Source organism: Vigna radiata, chromosome 1, assembly GCF_000741045.1.
Source record: "Vigna radiata var. radiata cultivar VC1973A chromosome 1, Vradiata_ver6, whole genome shotgun sequence".
NCBI lineage: Eukaryota > Viridiplantae > Streptophyta > Magnoliopsida > Fabales > Fabaceae > Vigna > Vigna radiata.
In genome coordinates this window covers 23,981,754-24,001,824 of record NC_028351.1, presented here as the reverse complement: position 1 = coordinate 24,001,824, position 20,071 = coordinate 23,981,754, and the positions used below count along the sequence as shown (strand labels likewise).

At 33.9% G+C, this 20,071-nt stretch overlaps 2 protein-coding genes across 3 annotated transcripts in view; both read right to left on the bottom strand.

Moving 5' to 3' along the window:
* Positions 1-4,156: 4,156 nt before the first annotated feature.
* LOC106771875 (protein S-acyltransferase 8) lies at positions 4,157-15,949 on the bottom strand. 2 transcript variants are annotated; one of them, XM_014657899.2, is made up of 6 exons: positions 15,464-15,949; positions 11,546-11,589; positions 11,404-11,444; positions 6,027-6,332; positions 5,676-5,909; positions 4,157-5,110 (listed from the first exon to the last, which is right to left on the bottom strand). In XM_014657899.2, exons 2-6 carry the CDS (start codon positions 11,550-11,552, stop codon positions 4,589-4,591), a joined length of 1,110 nt encoding a protein of 369 aa, XP_014513385.1. In that variant the 5' UTR covers positions 11,553-11,589; positions 15,464-15,949; the 3' UTR covers positions 4,157-4,588. The 2 variants fall into 2 exon arrangements, with proteins under 2 accessions (XP_014513385.1, XP_014513377.1); XM_014657891.2 differs by having other exon boundaries at positions 11,404-11,589.
* Positions 15,950-18,982: 3,033 nt separating this feature from the next.
* LOC111241502 overlaps positions 18,983-20,071 on the bottom strand; it is a 4,118-nt gene continuing 3,029 nt past the window's right edge. The window contains exon 3 of the mRNA XM_022780064.1: positions 18,983-20,053. Coding sequence (XP_022635785.1) covers positions 18,983-20,053 — 1,071 coding nt within the window. The remainder of the gene's footprint in view (positions 20,054-20,071) is intronic.

Genomic DNA, 20,071 nt, shown 5'->3' with positions numbered 1-20,071 from the left:
CTGACTTATTTAAGTACACAAAGTCACTCCTGAATATTAATTAATCTTCTCACAAAATTAAGTAACCACACGATGTCTCTCCAAGCTAAGTACATAAAACATCTTCAGGATATACAATAATAAAGTTGTTTTACAAGATAAACAATATCTTGATTGAAAGGGTATTATAAAAAAAAAACAAAAACTCCTCACTTAAAGTCTTAATTTCATAATTGTGAAAGATTTACAAATAAAGTTTATCCTAAACGTTCAATAAATGCTACAATAGGGATAAACTCTTGAAAACTTTGAAATTTTCTTCACATGTAATACAGAGCCTTCTTTTTACAAACATCCAACAACAAACTCTTAAAGTATTTATGTGTTTTAACTTGTCCTTGTGTTAGCATATTTTTATATGTTTAACTTTGTCTTGACACCTTAAATTATTACACTCGTAGTTTTTTAGAAATGATTTTTTTGCTTTGTTTCTTTTTGTTTTTTACAACACCATTTTGAGCATATAAACTATGATGGTTGGTGCACTAGATTTTTAGAAATGCTTTTTTTTCTTTGTTTCTTTTTGTTTTTTACAACACCATTTTGAGCATATAAACTATGATGGTTGGTGCACTATATCAAAATCATTCTTGATACATATTATGAGTCAAATTATTCCCTTTAGACACTTTCTCATCCTTAAGATGTATTTTAGATAAAAACACTTATAATTTGTATCTAAGGTGTTTGTCTTATATTTTAAGTTTTTTTATATGTTTTTGCTTAGAGACTTTTTTGGTAGTGATATGTGTTTAACACTTTGTCTAGTCGTCATCTAAGTTTTTCAAAAATGCATCTCACATTGAGTTAGACTTCATCTAACACTCATATTAGTCTTACAAAAAAATTTAGACATTACCAAAACATGTTATTATTTATAATTATCAAAAGACGGATGCTTTAGACATGACATTTAGGTTAAAGTCACTACTTGGTAATAAATTTGAGGTGAAGGACATGGACGCAAATAAGATAATTTCGGAGATGGAAATCAAGTGTGATCAAGTCTAGAAAAATGATTTTTATGAAAAAAGTCATACATTCAAAAGGTGTTGAGTAATTTCGAAATGGAAATGGAAAGTGTTAAAGTTGTGAGCACAACTATATCAATGTCTATACCTTTTACTAAGCTCAATTCTACTCAAACTAATATAGAGAAGAAATACATATTTTGTGTTCATTGCGTTAGTATTGTAGGGACTTTAATGTATGCAATGGTGTTTACTAAAGCTGTCAAAATGGATCACCTGGCCTGACCCGGTCCGAACCACCACGAGTGGGTCACTTAGTGAGCCAACCCAACCCGGCTCATTTATTAGCGAGTCAGAAAATTCGAGCCTGGCTCGACCCACCACGGGTTGGTGGGTAAACGGATTGGCTCATTTAATTATAATTTTTTTAAATAAAAAATTACAAACTTTCTATAATTCAAATGTAAACAAATTTCACTCTCAACATGAGCGTTTAATTAATTTTGAAAATAGGGAACTTAAATAATTTTTTCAAGCAAAAAAATAATAAATATTTTTTTATAAAATTACAATTAGATTTTAACAAAATTAAATTAGGTAGGTGGGTTGGTAGGCTAACCCAACCCAACATGGGTTCAATTCGCATGAGTCGGGTTGAAATCTGACCCGCATAAAATAAATACAACTTTTTCAAACCCAATTGTGCCCAAACCCATGGTGGGCCGGGTTGGTCCACTAGTTGTGACTCATTTTGACAGCTCTAGTTTTACTAGACTAAACCTTGTTCAAGCAGTCATTTTGGTGAGTAGATATGTAAGCAACCCTAAGAAGAAGAATTTTTAGGCCATGAAATAATCTTAAAATACCTCAAGGGAATTGAGAACATTGGAATTACTTTCAAGGGTAATTTATAATGTACTTTGAAAAAGTTATTGGATTTTGACTATGCTACTAGGTAATCCAATACTAGTTTCGTATTCTCAGTTAGTAGGTCACAATTAGTTAAAATGCTAGTCCCATCCAATAGTGGCCTTATTAATCACTGAAGCAAATAATATGGTATGGGAAGAAGTAATTAATGAGTTATTTGATTGAAGGGTTTGATAAACAATTCAATATTTACTTAAGAGAAGATGATCATCTTCTACGAGAACTTGAATATGATTTGTTAGCCAAGGATCATGTACAACTTCGTAGGACAAAGCATATCGACATCAAATATTACTTCTTTCATACTAAGGAGAGGATTCAAGTGAAAAAGAATCAACACCACTAAGTATTCAACATAATATTTTCATGAAGTTAGTTCTCAAGAGCAAGTTTGTACAATACTTGGACTTGTTGAACATGTATCAATATTAGTAATTATATGTGAAACAGGGTTCAATCCAAAGTGAAGTTTGCATATCTTATTGTACTGGAATATTTATAAAATACATGGTGTAGTTGTATACATATAAAAGTAGATTATCTAATGACAAATGTAGATTGTATCATGATTAATATTCATTGTGCACATTTAGTTAATTAATTGTTATCATGTTTGTCAATCCTAACTTGTAATCAATTTTGGATGACCTTAAAAAGGATAAATTACATGATGAAATAGAAGAGATGTAACATTACATTTATCTTTCATAAGTCTTTCCACAAGTCATCATCTTTGTACTCTTCTAAACACATGCTCAAGAAAAATATGGATATATCCTCTTTGTTTCTTTGGTCCTCCCGAATCATTATCTTTCTAAGGCTTCCTTTTATACATAATTTTTAAGTGCTTTATTCCATTTGTGAAGTTAAGAACCTCTTTTTCCTTTTGTTCAGTTTGAGTAACACCCTTAACTTACAATGGTCATGCAACTCTCGAAGTAAAAAAGAAAAAATAGATTGCCCAATTCCACATGTTGTGAAGAAATGAAAAGAGGTCACAAGACCAAAAATAAATGATTGAGACAATAGATCTTAAGTAATATTATTCTTTAGATGAAAACATGTGCATATTGTATGCTACCTAAAAAGGTTGTATCCCCATAGAAAAGTTACGTAAACCCAAATCAGGCAAGTGTGAACGGAAAAGAGAAATATAAAAAACACATTCTCATCTAACATGATAAGAAGGTAAAATTCTTAATGAAAAGGTGATGATCAAGGTTCATGTGCTTAAAGAATACTAGTGGGCTAAAGCTTAACCACATAGGCTAACTCTGATTCCATAAAAGCATAAGATATAATGTATTGAACAATGATGATGGCATATTGGTTAATAGTTGTGAGAATGAATATCAATTAAAAAAAAGTGAGTCATTTGTTAGATAACATAAATTAACTATACAAATAATTCCCAAAAGGTTAATGAGATATGAGACAGCGTGTTAGGTTACTTTATGCAAATAACCTAATCGATACTCTCTTCTCACTTTAACTCTCGAATAACAGAATGGAAAGTATGTATGTATGTAATATTGATTCAGTAAAGTATTGAAAATACAAGTATACTCTCTCCCAAAGAAACCTACCTTCCTCCACTGGCAAATATGTTCAGTCTATACTCAAAAGAATATAACCTAATGAATAAAGTTATAGAAAGACTATTTATGGTATCTCATTCTTATACCTCTTCTAATTGGTAAAATAGTCAGCCTCTACCTTTTGGTCTCACTTCCCCCTTGCCTTACCGTTCGACTTCTCCTTTCACACCATTTGGTCTTGCTTTCCCTTGTCTCTCCGTTCAATCTCACTTCCCCCTTACCTTACTGTTCGAATTCTCCTCTCACACCGTTCGACATCACTTCCCCCTATCTCTCTGTTCGGACTCACTTCCCCTTTCCTTACCGCCCAGCTTCTCTCAATGCACCGTTCAGCCTCACTTCTCCCGCCTTACCATTCGGTATTAGATTAATTCTCTCTTCTTTTATTCCTAACACAATGAAGATTAGGATAAGGTTCATTCGGATAATGAAGAGAATATTTAAAAGACATAAGAGACTATTTACCATATTTTTAAATTTCATGTTTTTCAAGTTAAACAATGAATTCTGATGCCTCCCAAATTGATGAAAGTTGCTAAGACACTTGAGAATAATGGAAGGCAGAATTTCCAATAAATAATGAACAATAGAAATCTGTTCTTGTATCATAGGTTCTACTTAAAAGCAAAAGCCTTCTTCAAACCTTTCAAAGTCATCAAAATCCCCAGACATCATTGTATCATAGTAGTAGCACAATGAAAGCATTTAGCGGAGGAACCAGTTTTACAATACCTAAATCACAGTATGAGAGTTTTAGCATCATAACTGGTATATACACAAAGAATCAAACCACATAAAGATGCAATGCACAGGTTGGAGAGTAGGATAAAAATTGACAAAGAAAAGAGAAGAAGAAAAAAAAAGATACTATTCCTCTGTCTCTCGAAAATTACACACATTTCTATTCTTTCCAAAAGAGCTAGGCTTACCACAAAAAAGATCAAACAAGTTTTTTTGTACTTAACGCCTCAATCAATTCAATTCCCATTCCTATAATCTGATCAAACACCATTTCCTTTTCCACCTTTAATATCTAAGTAACCACACATATTAGAAAGAACCACCAAGTTTTTGGCGCACCTCCTTTGATGCAACATGGCCTCTACTTTCAGTTAAATTTGAATTGGCAAGGACCTCAGAGGCAATTTCCCAGCTTTCACTTCTACCCTCACTTGAGTGCCTTGCTTCGGATCGAATTGTTGGGGCCCGGCGATCTGAACCCAAAGCTGAATCAACTTCAGATGTATTATGGGGAGGCCCATTACTCCCTCTACTCCGGATGTCCTCATCAATTTCTTCAATATTCCGGCGCTGTGATATCTTTAACAGGTCTTCACCGATATCCAGATCGTCTTCAACTTTTGAGCGAGGGTCTCCTCCCAGATCCGGTTCAGATTCCCGGGAAATGATTGGAGGGGGTGGCCTTGGTACCTCCTCTTGGACAAAAGCTCGAAAATTGTTCCTTGAGGGCTTCACTTTTGTACAAAATACTTCCAAGAAATTGTTTAAACAACCACGGTTATAAACATTTAACCTGTTATCGGCTCTATACCGAAAGTTCTCATAGGTAGTCTGCAAAACAAGTTAAAACAACCAGATGATCAAGTTCTTGCAATACATGGGCTTTTAAGAATCAAAGATTCAGAAAATAAATTTGTATCGTTATAAGCAATGTATACATAGAACATAGTTTATCTTTCATACTACGGGAAACCGCTAGAGGGGATGACTCTTTGCACATCTTGGAACAAGTGAATCAAGCTCACACTATCAATGTATTTTGGATTGAGGGAAAGAACATATAAAATTACCTTCTGAGATTTATTTAAGATTGCTACTTGTTTGGATGAAAGGAAAAGTATGAAGGACACGAGTTTAAGATTTTAAAATTATTTCCTTTAAATTTCTTTCCTTCCCATTCATCATTGTGTGCACGCCCACATAACATGATGTAATGAACTATTTCCTATAAATAAGGAGCCTGATGGATTTAGAAGATTAAATTGTTTCAATCTAGTTTAACCAGGACAAATTCTACTAATGCATTTTTATTCACTTAGTAGCCAGTTTAGTCTTTGGGACAATGAACAGTAACTTAAACAAGATATATTCAGAAATGTAAAAGATGTCAACTGACCTGATTTGTGCCAATAAGGTACAAATGAAAGCCAGTAAGTCCACCAACAAACCACAAAGAGATGAAACAGTATGCCATTAATATAACTGATGCAGGGGATTCTTTCATTGCCCCCCAAACTGTCCCGTGATCATTATTCATCAGAACCTTGATGTAAAAAGCTGAGATGGAAAACACATAGATACATAGAATAGTGGCTGAAGAAACAAACAGAAAGAAGTAACGGTAGTTCCTCTGCAATTTGGAAAAGCCAGAAAAGAATTAAGAGAAACCAAACAAGCCAAGAACATCAATATGAATAAAGTAGTTATCTCATAACATGAAGAACATGGCTAATACCAATAATCATACCAGCCCAATACATTGGCCCACCCAAGGGCAATGGTGATCAAAACGTTCAACACAATTGTTGCAAATGGAGCAATGTGAACAACGAGGTGGACGATACAGCATACAAGTATCACAATATTTCACCCTCACGGGATGGCCATTGACCATTACTTCTTTTGTTCGAGGGAACTGAAGGCTTGGAGTTTGGCGACCCCCAATATCAACTGAAACTGAAGAGTCATAACGGAACTCTTCCTCTGGTGGATGTAAATTCCTTGGAATAACACCCGGATCACGTGAGGAAGTAAGAAAGAGAAGGATCAACACCTATAAACAAAAATATTATAAACAGAAAGATCATAGACAACCGATATCTACACAAGGAATTTCCCTAAAAATGATGTTTAAATGAAAGAAAATGTGTTTACTAAAACGGCTTACAACCTTCGCAAATATTTGAAAATCTAAAAGAAAAGAAAAGGAAAGAAAATGTATCAATATATGCATTGTACATTTTTTATGCTATATGGGGGAAAGAATGTGAGCATCTGAACCTTTCTATTGTTACAATTTTTTTTTTTTATTAAGAGAGGAACTAAGAATACCATCTAATTTATAGCAAATGCAACACACCATTGTTGTTTTAAATTTAATTTATCAAGCTTAATTTTTCATAATCAATTTGATCCCCTTGATTGGATCACATGCTTTACAAGATTACTTGGATTTGAGGACAAGTCTCTTGGATTATTATTTACCCATGATATTTTTATTCCATCCAGAAAAAATTCTTCAAAGGACTAGTATTTCACTTATAACCCTCAACAGCTGTAGTTCAGGATGATGGACCGTTCTTTATTGAATTGTATAAAGAAGCAATTGGTCAATATTGGCTCAATAAAGAAATACAGGAAGGTCGATGGGATAGATTAGGGATCTTTACATCCTTTGTGGTGCCTTATAATAGGAAAAAATTTTATAATTCAGACTCAGGTCAGAAAAGGGATTCCATGGAATAGTACAAGGGTTGCAAGCATGATCACTAGTGAGTCTGTCAATGTGTGAATCAAGGTCTGCCTGGTTTTGGGTGAAAGACTTCCTTGGCAGGCTTTGCAATTGCTAGCTAATCCTGATTTCAATATTGACCTCATTATTTTTGTTTAAATTGTTCTATCTCTCCTATCTGTATTCTTACATTTTCAAGGTACGTAGTATAACCTCCTTTACATAACAAACTGCCTTCTAATCACACTTTTTGTTCATCAGATTTTTTTTTTCCTTCAATTTGTAAGCTACTAATTTGAAAAAACATAAGATGGACAAGAAATATACAAAAAACAAGAAGAGCTGGAAAGACACAAACAGAGGCTATAAATGAACCTGAGACTGGTTGAACCGGAGACCCTACTATAGATGAATGAGGTGGAAACCTGGGCTTTGGTTTGGAGTCTAGAGAGCATGGAACAGGGGCGAGATGACAGGGGAGAATCGGGCTTGTCCAGGAAGCAAAAGGAGTTAGAGCAAGTTTTAGAGGAACATATAGAGGTTTTCTGTGAGCCACAAGAGTTGCCACCTGATAGAGACAAAAGACATCAGATTACTTTGAAAGAGGGAACAGACCCGGTGAATGTTCACCCCTACAGATATCCCCATTTGATGAAAGGGGAAATTGAAAGACATGTGGAGGAAATGTTGAAGGCGGGAATCATTAGGCCGAGTACTAGTCCTTACTCGAGCCTCGTGATAATAGTAAAGAAAAAAGATGGGAGTTGGAGGTTCTACGTGGATTACAGGGCTTTGAATAGAGCAATTATTCTATATAAGTTCCCCATTCCAGTCATAGAGGAACTCTTGGATGAATTAAGAGGGGCAAGGTATTTTTCGAAAGTGGATTTAAAAGCAAGGTACCATCAAATCAGGATGGGGGAGGAGGATATCCATAAGACAGCTTTTCGCACTGATCAAGGTCACTATGAGTTCTTAGTGATGCCTTTCGGTCTCACTAATGCCCCAGCAACATTTCAGAGTGCCATTAACAGTCTGCTACAACCATTAATGAGGAGGTTTGTGCTGGTGTTTTTTGATGACATCCTCATTTACAGCCAGAGTTGGGAAGACCATGTGCAGCATATGGGACAGATTTTGGGTGTGCTTAGGCAGAATAGGTGGGTGGCCAGTAAGAAGAAATGCAAGTTTGGCAAGGGGTAATTAGATATTTAGGTCATTTGATATCTGCGAGAGGTGTGGAGATGGACCCAGAAAAAGTTTGAGTAGTGCTTGAATGGGAGGAACCAAAAACACTGAAGGCGCTGAGAGGATTTACTGGGTATTACAGGCGCTTTGTGAAGGACTATGGAAAAGTGGCCAAGCCCTTGACGGAGCCGTTGAAAAAAGGGCAATTCCAGTGGTCCAGTAAGGCGAAGGAGGCCATGGACAGATTGAAGAGCTTGATAACCACTGCTCCAGTACTGGCACTGCCAGATTTTGAGCAACCCTTCCATGTAGAGTGCGACGCATCTGGAGGGGGAGTAGGGATGGTTTTCATGCAGGGAAGGAAGCCCATTGTGTTTTTTAGTAGAGCATTGTCTGAGAAATCTCTTAATAAGTCTATATATGAGAAAGAACTCATGGCATTGGTGATGGCAATACAATATTGGAGACTGTATTTGTTGGGACAAAAGTTTGTTGTTCATCCAGACCAAAGAAGCCTCAAATATTTACTCGAGTAAAGAATAACAACCCAGAATCAGCAAAACTGGCTTGCTAAGTTGTTAAGGTATGACTTCGAGATCTAATATAAATCGGGAGTGACAAAGCGGGTTGTTGATGCTTTGTCTAGGAAAGGGGATGATAAGGAGGATAAGGGGGAAGTGGACAAGGAATTGAAGATAGTAGGGAGGCCATATCGGCAAGATTTCGAAGATGTATTAAGGGAATTAGAGGAGGATGAAGTTCTGGGGAAGATTCGAGAGGAGATTGGAAAAGATCCAGATGCTCATCCAGCATATACTATGGAACATGGTGGGTTACACCATAAAGGAAGGCTAGTGTTGTCTGCCAAGTCGGCTTGGATACTAAAGCTCTTGGCTGAGTTCCATTCAACTAGCACAGGGCACTTAGGTGTATACTGTACTTCCAGAAGAATCTCCCAGTCACTCTTCTAGACAGGAATGAAGCAGATGGCGACTGATTTTGTGGCAAGATGTTTGACATGCCGACAACACAAATATTTGGCATCATCACCTCAAGGGTTGTTGCAACCTTACCCGTACCTCACTCGATTTGGGAGGAGGTGAGTATGGACTTCATTGTGAAGCTGCCAAAGTCCCAGGGGTATGATGCAGTGTTGGTGGTGGTGGATCGCCTCAGCAAGTATTGGCATTTCCTACCATTGAAACACCCTTACTCTACACGCACAGTTGCTGAAGTCTTTGTCAAGGAGGTGATAAGGCTGACTATCCATTGTTAGTGACGGTGACCCCCTCTTCTTGAGTGTGTTTTGGAGGGAAATCTTTAAAATGCAAGGCACGCAATTGAAGATGAGTACTGCCTATCATCCGGAAACGGACGGGCAGACAGAAGTGTTGAATAGAATACTAGAAGGGTATTTGCGGTGTTTCTGCTCTGGGCAGCCCAAAAACTGGAGTGTAGTGCTCCCTTGGGCGGAGTACTGGTACAACACTAGTTACCAGAGTGCAGCGAAGTGTACTCCCTTTGAGACGGTGTATGGGAGAGCTCCCCCTTCTTTAAATAGGTTCATACCAGGTGAAACAGCAGTGGAGGCAGTAGCACAAGAGTTGATGATGCATGATGAAGCTTTGAAGCAGTTTAGGTTTCATTTGAACCGAGCACATGATATGATGGCGAAGTATGCTAACAGAAGGAGGAGACTGGAAGACATTAAAGTGGATGATTGGGTGTACTTGAAGATAAGACCTCATAGGCAAACTTCCATGGCTACTAGGATGCATCCCAAACTGGCAACAAGGTATTTCGGACCCTTTAAGGTGCTACAGCAAGTGGGGGAGGTTGCGTTTAAGATCCAATTACCAGAAACAGCCAGGATTCATCCGGTGTTTCATGTGTTGCAATTAAAGAAGGCAGTGGGTACTCAAAATGTAGAGAAAGAGCTGCCCCATGATTTGCAAGCAGGGAAGATGTAGAGAAAGAGCTGCCAACCTTTTGGCCTCGTCGGATCTTGGATAGGAGACAGAAACAGTGGATCTTGGATAGGAGGTAGAAACAGTAAGGAGAGGATCTGATACAACAAGTCTTGGTGGAGTGGCAAGAAGGTGGAAGAGATGGGGCGATCTGGGAAGATGTATCAATGATCCAAAACCAATATCTGGAATTTAACCTTGGGGAGGTATTGTTAGAGAGTGGAAAGTGTATACTAGGAGGAAGAAACATTAATTGCCTAACTATTTAGGAGTTAGGCAGGGCAGGGTGTATAACCATGTATATAAGGCAGAGTTGGGAACATGGTTATCAAACTCTCAAGTTAACTCTTAAACTCTTACGAGTTTGCATTTTCAGACATGGCTTCCGAGTTAACTCGGAAGTAAACTCTTTTCTGCGTAAACTCAGTAGCATTAATTATGAAATCGGTAGGATCGTGTAGAATCGCGAGTTTGGAACGATCCTACGAGCTTGAAAGGGGGAAAAATTAAGAAAAACAAGGTCGTTTGGTCTTTTTTTATTATATATTTAATCAAATGCATCAAAATTAATAACAATAATCCAAGTATTTATGTTTTACAATATTTATTTTTATGAACTATATATCTATAAATTTTATTTATTTAAAGTTATATAATTTTGTAGACTTATTTAAATTAAGATATTATTTATATAGTATTTTTTATCTGAAGTAAACTCTTACGTGTTTACGAATTGAGTTTACGAGGCGAGTTTGATAACCTTGGTTGGGAGAAAGAAAAGACTATTGAGTATATTCTTTGTTGATAGTAGCATGACACATTGTCCTGGGAGGGGGATTAGGCTCCCTAGAGCTCTGATTGTACATGATTGTTGAGATAATACAATACATACTATTCTTTTCACTATAAACTTACTGTTGATTTCTGCGTGTGAGTGTGTTGAGAGTGGGTTTCTTTTCCAAGAAACCTATAAGAACCTAAGACAACAATTCTCTTAAAAAATTCTTTCAATACATGATTTCTCAAGAAATAATGGTCTACTTATGAGAAGAAGTACAATTAAGGGATATATCAATGGAAAACCAACCAAGAGAAATATTCAGATGAAACAGTAGAAAGTTCTGTATAAAGAAATAACCTATTTTAAAATTGGAACATGGGGCTTACAGAATAACAAATCTCAGTAAGCAAATTGAGAAACTATAAAAGCATAAATGACAAAGAACATAAAAACTTACATAAATATTAAAGAGAACTGCCACCACCAAAATAGCATATCCTGCATTATATGAAGAAAATTCATGCCGAAGATGTCTTGCTACAAATACACAAAAGACGATAACTGGAACAATGATCAGCAGCAAGGTAACAAGCAGTGACCTAGCATCCGGTCCAAATATCAACCTTCCTCCAAATAGGAATTTCTGTATAAGATTAGGACAAAAGTATATAAGATTGTAATTGTAATATGTAAAAGAAAATAGTTAATAAAATAATAACAGTACCGAAATTAGCCAGTAGCACAAACAAATTTACTAAAGTGCTACCTTTCAGAAGGTCAACAACATTATTAAGTTTTGGTAAAAAACCAAGGTCCAAACTTCCATTCTAAATTTGTAACAAAGTTTATCTTGGATCAGTTACTGGACCCACCTACCACATTTATCCACAAGTATTGGGCGTGAGGGCTGTATTAATAGAAACCCAAATCCAACATTGGCTAAAAATAGTACATAAATAATATATAAATGTGAAGGCAACCCTCATTCCATGAGCTAGTTTTTGGTGCTGTCTGCTGAGTTAGGCCCAAACCACATGCTAAGACTTTGACACATGTTTTTGTTGAAAATTATTCAATTTACCCAGATTAAACAAGTAAACAAAATAAATTAGAAACAACGTCTAATATTAATTCTACGTTTAGAAAATGGATTACTGGAAGTATACTCTAAATATACTAGATGCTTACTTTCTAGGCACACACAAGAGAACACAAATATTCAATACGCCCCCTTTATCTGTTTATAGAAAATCACACTAAATATTTGATGCATGCCCTTTATCTGTTTATTAACTTTCATTCAGTGATTTCAAACACAATTTCATACACATTCAAATTCTTCACACTAATAATGGGACAGATTATAGAATACCACTGTGGGAGATTATCTTTGAAAAGGTATGGTTATTAACCACAGTTCTCCTGCCCTCAAACAATTAAAAAATGTAGTTGCCAAATACAACACCTAGAAGTTGATAGTTTCTTAATGTTTAAAGCAGCAACCACGCCAAAAATGTTTTAGTGAGAAGCAATATGATATCTATCTCATAAATAGAATATTGAGAAGGGTGGTTTCTTTCATAATCATAACACCTCTCAGAACAGAGTTCTGGTCTCTGAGTATTTGGTTGTATCATCTATATACACTCATCCCATCCTTCAAGCAATTAAGAACCTCTGATTGTTAAATGTGTTTTCATTGGCTATTCTACTCCAGGCTACAAGTGCTATGATCCATCAATAGAAAACCTTTGTTAGCTTTGTCTTTGAAAACTGTACTTACTTCCAAAAGCTCTTCTTAAGGGGGAAATTTGGGTAAGCCTGTTCATGACTATCTTAGTGGAGTTTAATGGTGAACTAAATTACCAGAAACCATCAATGACCTCAAATGACTCATTTCTATAATTGGAACGAAAATAATATTATCCTCTCCTACTAAAGTTTTGGATTCAACAGGTGAACAAATTGATTGGTAATTCAGAATGCAGAGTTTTCCATATAACTCATTCCAATAATTGGAAAACAATATAACAATCTCCTACTAGAGGTTTGGATCATAACTGGGATTATCTTCCCTTTGTTGCATGATCTCTTTTATCATTTAGCATCTCTGTATTGCTATCTGATTACATGAGTTCTGGAACTAAAATCTTTACATTGACTGGCTCAATTGCATGTTCTTTTCAATAACAAGGATTTGGATTGGTATTCAAACTCATCTGAAGTGTTTTCCTGCAAACCCTACTTTTAGTTTCTAACATTATCCTACAAGAGATTTACAACATTCCTTGGCATCCACCTAATAGCTTAAGCCTGTGGAAGAGTTGGCCCATTGTCCTTAACATGGTAAGGAAAGTCTTTGTTGAAGTGATCAACATGTCATACTTGCTGCTCACATTCTCCTTAATAAAATTAAATTTCAGTATAAGGAAAAGTGGGTCAAAGCATTGTCAATGCTTCAAGCCCAAAAGGCTTATGCATTAGGGGGTGTCTTACAAGGAACCATATAAAAAATATTAGTGATCAAACTTAAAACTTATATGGTTACAACTAAAATTAATAAGAAGAACATTAATTGTAAAAAGAAACAAAAGGTCTTATAAAAGTGAACTTCTGTGGTGGACACTATATTAGCAATTTTAACCAAAAAAAAGAAAGAAATATGGATAATTATTGCCAATCATAACAATTTAAGGTTTAGAGTGGCTTCTGTTGGAAATATTCATTATAGTCACATTCCTAATCTCCATCAAAATTCCTGGTTGCATATCATAAGGTTTTAAAGTTGGACCACATGTGAAGCCCAGCCCAAAATCCCAATATAAGCATATAACAAAAGTGACGAGAAAAAGTGCAGTATAGCATGTGGATCAACCAGATCGAACACGAATTGATAAACTAATAAAATATGATTCTGAACACATAAATCACACAATACGGCAATACAATTGCTGTCCAAAGAAAAAGGTTTCCGAACAGGACACCTAGACACTACAAGTGAATTGAGGTTTCTTAGAGAAAGTCCCCCCAAGGATTTTGGTTCTCATGGAGCTGAGGTTGTTGGCCTCTCTCCTGTGATACTTTATTACCCAAAAAGGATAGTTGCTTAGCACTATCTCAAGGACAGAAACAGATAAAATATATTCATATGAATTTCATTCGACATAAAGATGATGCAATACAGTGATTGTAATTCAACCCTAGCTAAGACAATTTTTGTTGTATATGAATGGAAACTACCATAAAAAGATAAATATAGAAAATCAATCACAAACAAGCTCAAGTTCATGATACTTCATATCTTCTTGAATTCCATAAAACCAAAACTGAACATGCACCACATTTAGAAGACAGAAATAAAACAAGAAAAAAACTGTAAAATTAAAACTCCTTTGTCCATGAGACAAAGTATCTCAACAAGTTGAGGATAGTGCTTCAAATTAACCAAGAGAACTCAAAACTAATGTATAGCTTCATGCATCTTTCCCCTATTACAAATAGGAAGTACAAAACAAGCTGCAGCTGTATCATTAACCTGGGAGATGGCACAAAGTTAAACAACCACATTAAATTATCCTTTCAACTACGTCCTCCAATGAACCACTATCAACACTCCATCAGTTTGCTTACAAAGTCAGGCTTACTCACACAAACAAACAAGACAAGACAAGGCTTACAGAAAACATACAACACAGCTCATTTAATGTTTCCACACTTCATAAAGCAAATAATCCCACTCCAGCAGCTCTACATGAACAGACACACCTGTTCCTAAATACCAAATATTGTACTTCTAGACTAATTTTTTATAACTTCAATTCAACTCATTTTCAACTTTCAAGCCACAACAAGAAAAAAATTGTGACAAAACCTATCATCATGAACAATAAAAAAAGGGTGCAAAAATTATATATCTCCATCTCTCATTTACCTATAATCAAGTCGCCCAGCTCAAACTTTCTCTTTGACCTAACTAAGACACACGAGCCTCAAGCATCGATTCACATTTTCATGCATCTTTCCTTCACTGAAATGTACAAAACTCTAAACAGAAAACCAGCTACAGCCAGCCAAGACCAGTTATTAATGACATTGAATTCTTGTTTCAAGAGACTCTTCCAAGGAACCACCATCAATGCCCTATCCATTTGCACTCACAAAATCATGCTTTCTCACCCGTTACAAAGACAAACCACGGGATACAGCCCATTAGATGTTAAAAAAATCTCAAAACATAAAACCTCCCTTCACGAACTCCACACACGCCCACCTCATAAATTCTGAATCCATAGTTATTTTATTTCCTCTATCCTCATTCACAATTTCAATGTTCAACCAACAGCAGCAGCAGAAATTCAAAGTTCAAACCCACTAACCCCTTTAAATATCTAAAATAATAAATGTCAGAAAACAACACTTCCTAACTCCCAAAAGCAAATCCACGACATACCCATTTAACACATCAAACACAACAAGCTATATCAACAAAGAAAAAAAAAACAGAGAAAGAATATTACATTACTTCCTTTCCATGCTTCATAAACGCGCTTCCCTGCCATTAAAAAGAAGAAGAAGAAGCTCTGCTGCAACAACTCCTTCCTATAATAACTCTTTGCAAACCCAAAACATGCAAGTTCTTCTCATCTCACCAACGCGTTCAATTATCCCAAACGACCCCACCGCTGAAAGGTAGTTCGATTCAGCGATTGAAGGGTCAAAATCCGAGACTCCCACGATTTGGGTGTAGCGCGTTAAGAACCCTCCGCTAGAAATAAGAAAGGTGATTGAAAGACGGAGGATTTCGGGTTCGGAAATTGCAGGTTTGGTTTTTTGGGTAAATAAAAGAAGTTAAAAATAAAATATAATAGAGAGAGAAAGAAAGAGAGAGAAAAAAACAACAGAACAGAGCACTGTTGAAGAAAGAAGAAAGAGACACGGGTTTGCAATGTTGGTGTTGTGTGACCAGAAACCCTTCTTCGGCCAGTGAATGTGAAATCTCTGAAATTCACCACCTCCATGAAGAAGGCGTTACCCATTTTTCTCACTTTTAATAATTTTCACCATTATTTTTTGTTGCTGTTTCATCATTTATTATTATTAATTGACTTTCACTTCATTGGAGGTGTAAATATTAAAAAAAAAAACTGCTGTTATATTATATAATAATGTATCTTTCTTTCACACATTTTTTTCAATTCATATTTATTAAAAAAAATTCTTATTTGTGAATAAAAATCATGTCTTTTACAAGTGATTTAGTTGACAATTCAGTTGAACTTGTGAAAAAAATAGCAAAATACATTATTATGGAATGATAAGGAAAATTAGTTTGTGATCAATTATGTTCACAATTTTGGAAAGAAATTAATAGATTTATTTTAGTGCGATTTAAACAATAATCAGTTTCCTAGTAGTTAATTTAAAAAAAAAAATTGTAAAAATACTTTGGATTCTCACTAAAAAAAATGAAGAATTTATATTGGGACAGTTACGTCCATTAATGAAGTGGTTATGAAGGTTATAAAATAAATTGATAATTAATATTGATATGATTTTGGGATAATTAGTTTTTTATGAGAAGGATAAAACATATTACATATAGTGATTTATTATTGAATGATACATTTACTGAATAAATTATTTAATTATTGTTTATCATTTAAATTTAATGCCAAGACTTATAAAAAATTAAGAGAAAAATAGTTGAGAAGAAGTTTGTCTAAGATATTGGTGGCTTCCATAAATTTTTAATTTATACATTTCAACTGATAACTTAATTTATTAAATTATTATATTAAAAATATTTTATAAGTTGATTAATAAATGTAAAAGAGTATAATATATAATTTCAAAAAATTTAATATATGAATAAAATTTGCATTTTTAAATAATTTTTTATTATTTAGTTATAATTTATACCTTTTAAAATAATTAAATTTGTATATAAGTTTTAAAAAAAAATATTTATTTTTTAAAAGTTGCATATGTTATTTTGATGTTGAGAAGTTTTATATAAATGAGTTCATATAATGAATATTGATTAAATTTTAAAAAAATGTGAAATTCTTTTACGTGATTTTTTTGTGTATAATTTTTACTCAATATATATATATATATATATATATATATATATATATATATATAATGAAATTTTATTAACTTTTTTAATTTAATCTACATATAAATTTTAAAAAAAATCTAACAAATACTAAAAGTTTAGTACATAAATTAAAAAACAATCTAACATGTACTAAAAATTATAGTAAATAAGCAATACTATGTAGAAAAAATAAAACATAAATAATAATAGAAATTATTAACTAAAAGCTAAAATAACTTATTGCTTATAAATTACAACTTTATAAAGTAAAACTAATTTACTATCGCTGTAAAATATTATTACATTGATTAAACTAGCTTGTAACTACTCAAATAAGACACTGATTACTTTATTGGTCTTACCAAACATATTTTAACTATGAAATCTTATATTTATATTTTTTATTAAGTAATTAATATTTTTGTTTTAATTTATTTTTTATTAATTTTATTGCGCTCATATAATTTTATAAAAAGTTGCAATACAAACATTTTATAAGACTTTATTATATTATATCATACACAGGAACTATTAGTGAAAAAACATTTTGAAGCCAATGGGACCCACATTGGGAAATTGCATGAAGACAAGGTTTTGATAGAGATAGTCAATTTTTTTTTCTCTATCATTAAAAAACTGAAGACAGAGACTGAGAGAGAAAATTGAAAAAGGTAAAAAAATAATTACAATAATAGTGAAGTGAAGGTGAGCAACACAGATGGAAGTGCCAAGCTGTGCATCACTGCTTTACCTTTCACTTTCATTTTCCTTTCACTTACATTTCTTCTCCGTGATCTTATTAATTGATCAACAAATGAAGGAGAGAAGATACAAATTCAAAAAAATAAAATTTTGCAGAATTTTCTTTGACTAAAAAAATATAAATATTGCTATAAAGTAGTCATATTTATAAATATAAAATATATATATATATATATATACATATATAATATTTCACAGGCAAAATATTATAAATATTTTCTTTTTGAAGAAATAATATATTTAAATTCTGCTTTAAATATATTTTTCTATATAATTTTATATTTAATTTTCATTTTTAAATAATTATCATTTATATAAATTAAATGTATGTTTAATTAAGTTTTAAATTTAATATAAGATAAGATATTTTTAATTAAGTTAAAAATACAAGTTCTATAAGGGAGTTTAATAGAGTTTTAAAAATCTTTTGGTATATATGTATTAAGCATAAATATGAATAGAGTTTGAGAACGTAAAAAAAAAACAAGAAAGAAAATTTTGTTTTTATACTAGTTCATTCAAACTATGTTTTATTCATTCTTTAGTTTAATGAAAGTATATTTTCAATACAATAAAATCTGAAGAATTGTATAATCTTTTCTTAAATAAAAAAGGTATTAGACAAGAATAATTTTAAGAGTCAATAATAAATTCTTTCATTCTTCTCTTCATCTAGTCTTCTTTCTATAGTTTTCTTTTTATAGTTTTCTTCGATAAAAATCTATTACTTAGGGAGAGTTGAGTAAGTATATCTCACGTACAAAGTCAAGTGCTAGGTAGCTTTAAAACAATAATGTTTTTTACAAAGGTGACGTGTACGACTTCCTTATAGTAAAAAGCATTAAGGAAACATTCTAAGAATGTTTTTTCATCTATTAACATCTTTTAGATTTTATATAGACTTTTAAACAAAGCTTTGTGTTGTCATAATCTCCACAGATAATGAGAAACAAAATACAACAAACAAACGAATACAAACTTACATGTATTTAATGATATAAACATTGTAGAGTGTTTAGAAAAGTTTAGTGTATTAAGTTTTTTAGCGTATAATTATATTCTTTTGAGTAATATAGTGTTTACAAAGTGCATCATTTAATAAAAGCTTTGTATTAAACAAGTTAAAATATTAAATACATTTTTGTTAGGTACTATTTATCAATTGTATGAAATATTATCCATACTCAACATAAACGATTTTATTCACATATTTAACATTGTTTTTGTCAAACATATTCTTTAGATAATTTAGGCTATAAACTATAGAAAGTATGTCAGCAAGTTGATCATCAGTAGACACAAAGGAAACCCGAAACTTGCCTTTTTGAACATTTTCACGAACAAAATGATAGGCTAAGGCTATATGTTTCATCCGAGAGTGAAAAACAGGATTAGCACTCAGAGTTGTGGCACCAAGATTGTCACAATAAATAACTGGATTGGTTGTGGGCATGTGACTAAGTTCAGTGAACAAGGATAAGACCCATAGAAGTTCACTGGCTGTGTCAGCCAAGGCTTTGTATTCTGCTTCAGTTGAGGAACGAGCAAGAAAGCGTTGTTTTCGGGAGCTCCAAGAGATGGAAGTGCTACCAAGATACAACAAATAACCAGTGGTAGAGATATAATCATCCTTATCACCCGCCCAATCTGCATCGGAGTAAGCATGAAATGTTAGTGGANCAGTTGCCGAGATGAAGATACCTTTGTTGCAAGAGCCCGCCAAATAACGGAGCACCCGTTTGAGGGCAGACCAATGCNTCGTTCTGGGGTGTTGCATGAACTGCNCAAGTTTGTTGGTGCTGAAGGCGATGTCCGGGCGAGTAAGACTTAAGTATTGAAGACTTCCCACGAGTGCACGATACTCAGTTGGGCAAGGTAGGAGATCACCTAAATCCTTGAGTAATTGAGCACTGGCAGACAAGGGAGTGGATGCTGGTTTGGTGTTAGCCATGCCTGATTTATGGAGAAGATCAGTGATGTATTTCCTTTGTGAAAGAAATAGTCCTGTAGTGGAAGGAATTACTTCGACGCCCAAGAAATAGTTAAGACAACCAAGGTCTTTCAGTGAAAATCGAGCAGCAAGGGTAGATATAAGGTTGGACAACTCTGTAGAGGAACTCCCAGTGGCAATGATGTCATCAACATATACTAATAAATATAGTGTGGAACCTGATTTTTGATAGATGAAGAGAGATGCATCCGCAGTTGAATTGACAAAGCCAAGAGAGAGTAAAAACACTCGAAGCTCCGTATACCAGGCGCG

What these genes read in the sequence shown, in the direction of transcription:
- LOC106771875 (XM_014657891.2), bottom strand. Translation starts at nt 15,505, where the DNA reads ATGGCAGGGAAGCGCGTTTATGAAGCATGGAAAGGAAGTAAT. An exon ending in TGGGCCAATGTATTGGGCTG is followed by an intron (nt 5,910 to 6,026) that starts GTATGATTATTG and finishes TCCAAATTGCAG; the next exon opens with AGGAACTACCGTTACTTCTT. An exon ending in ACCTTATTGGCACAAATCAG is followed by an intron (nt 5,111 to 5,675) that starts GTCAGTTGACAT and finishes CTTGTTTTGCAG; the next exon opens with ACTACCTATGAGAACTTTCG.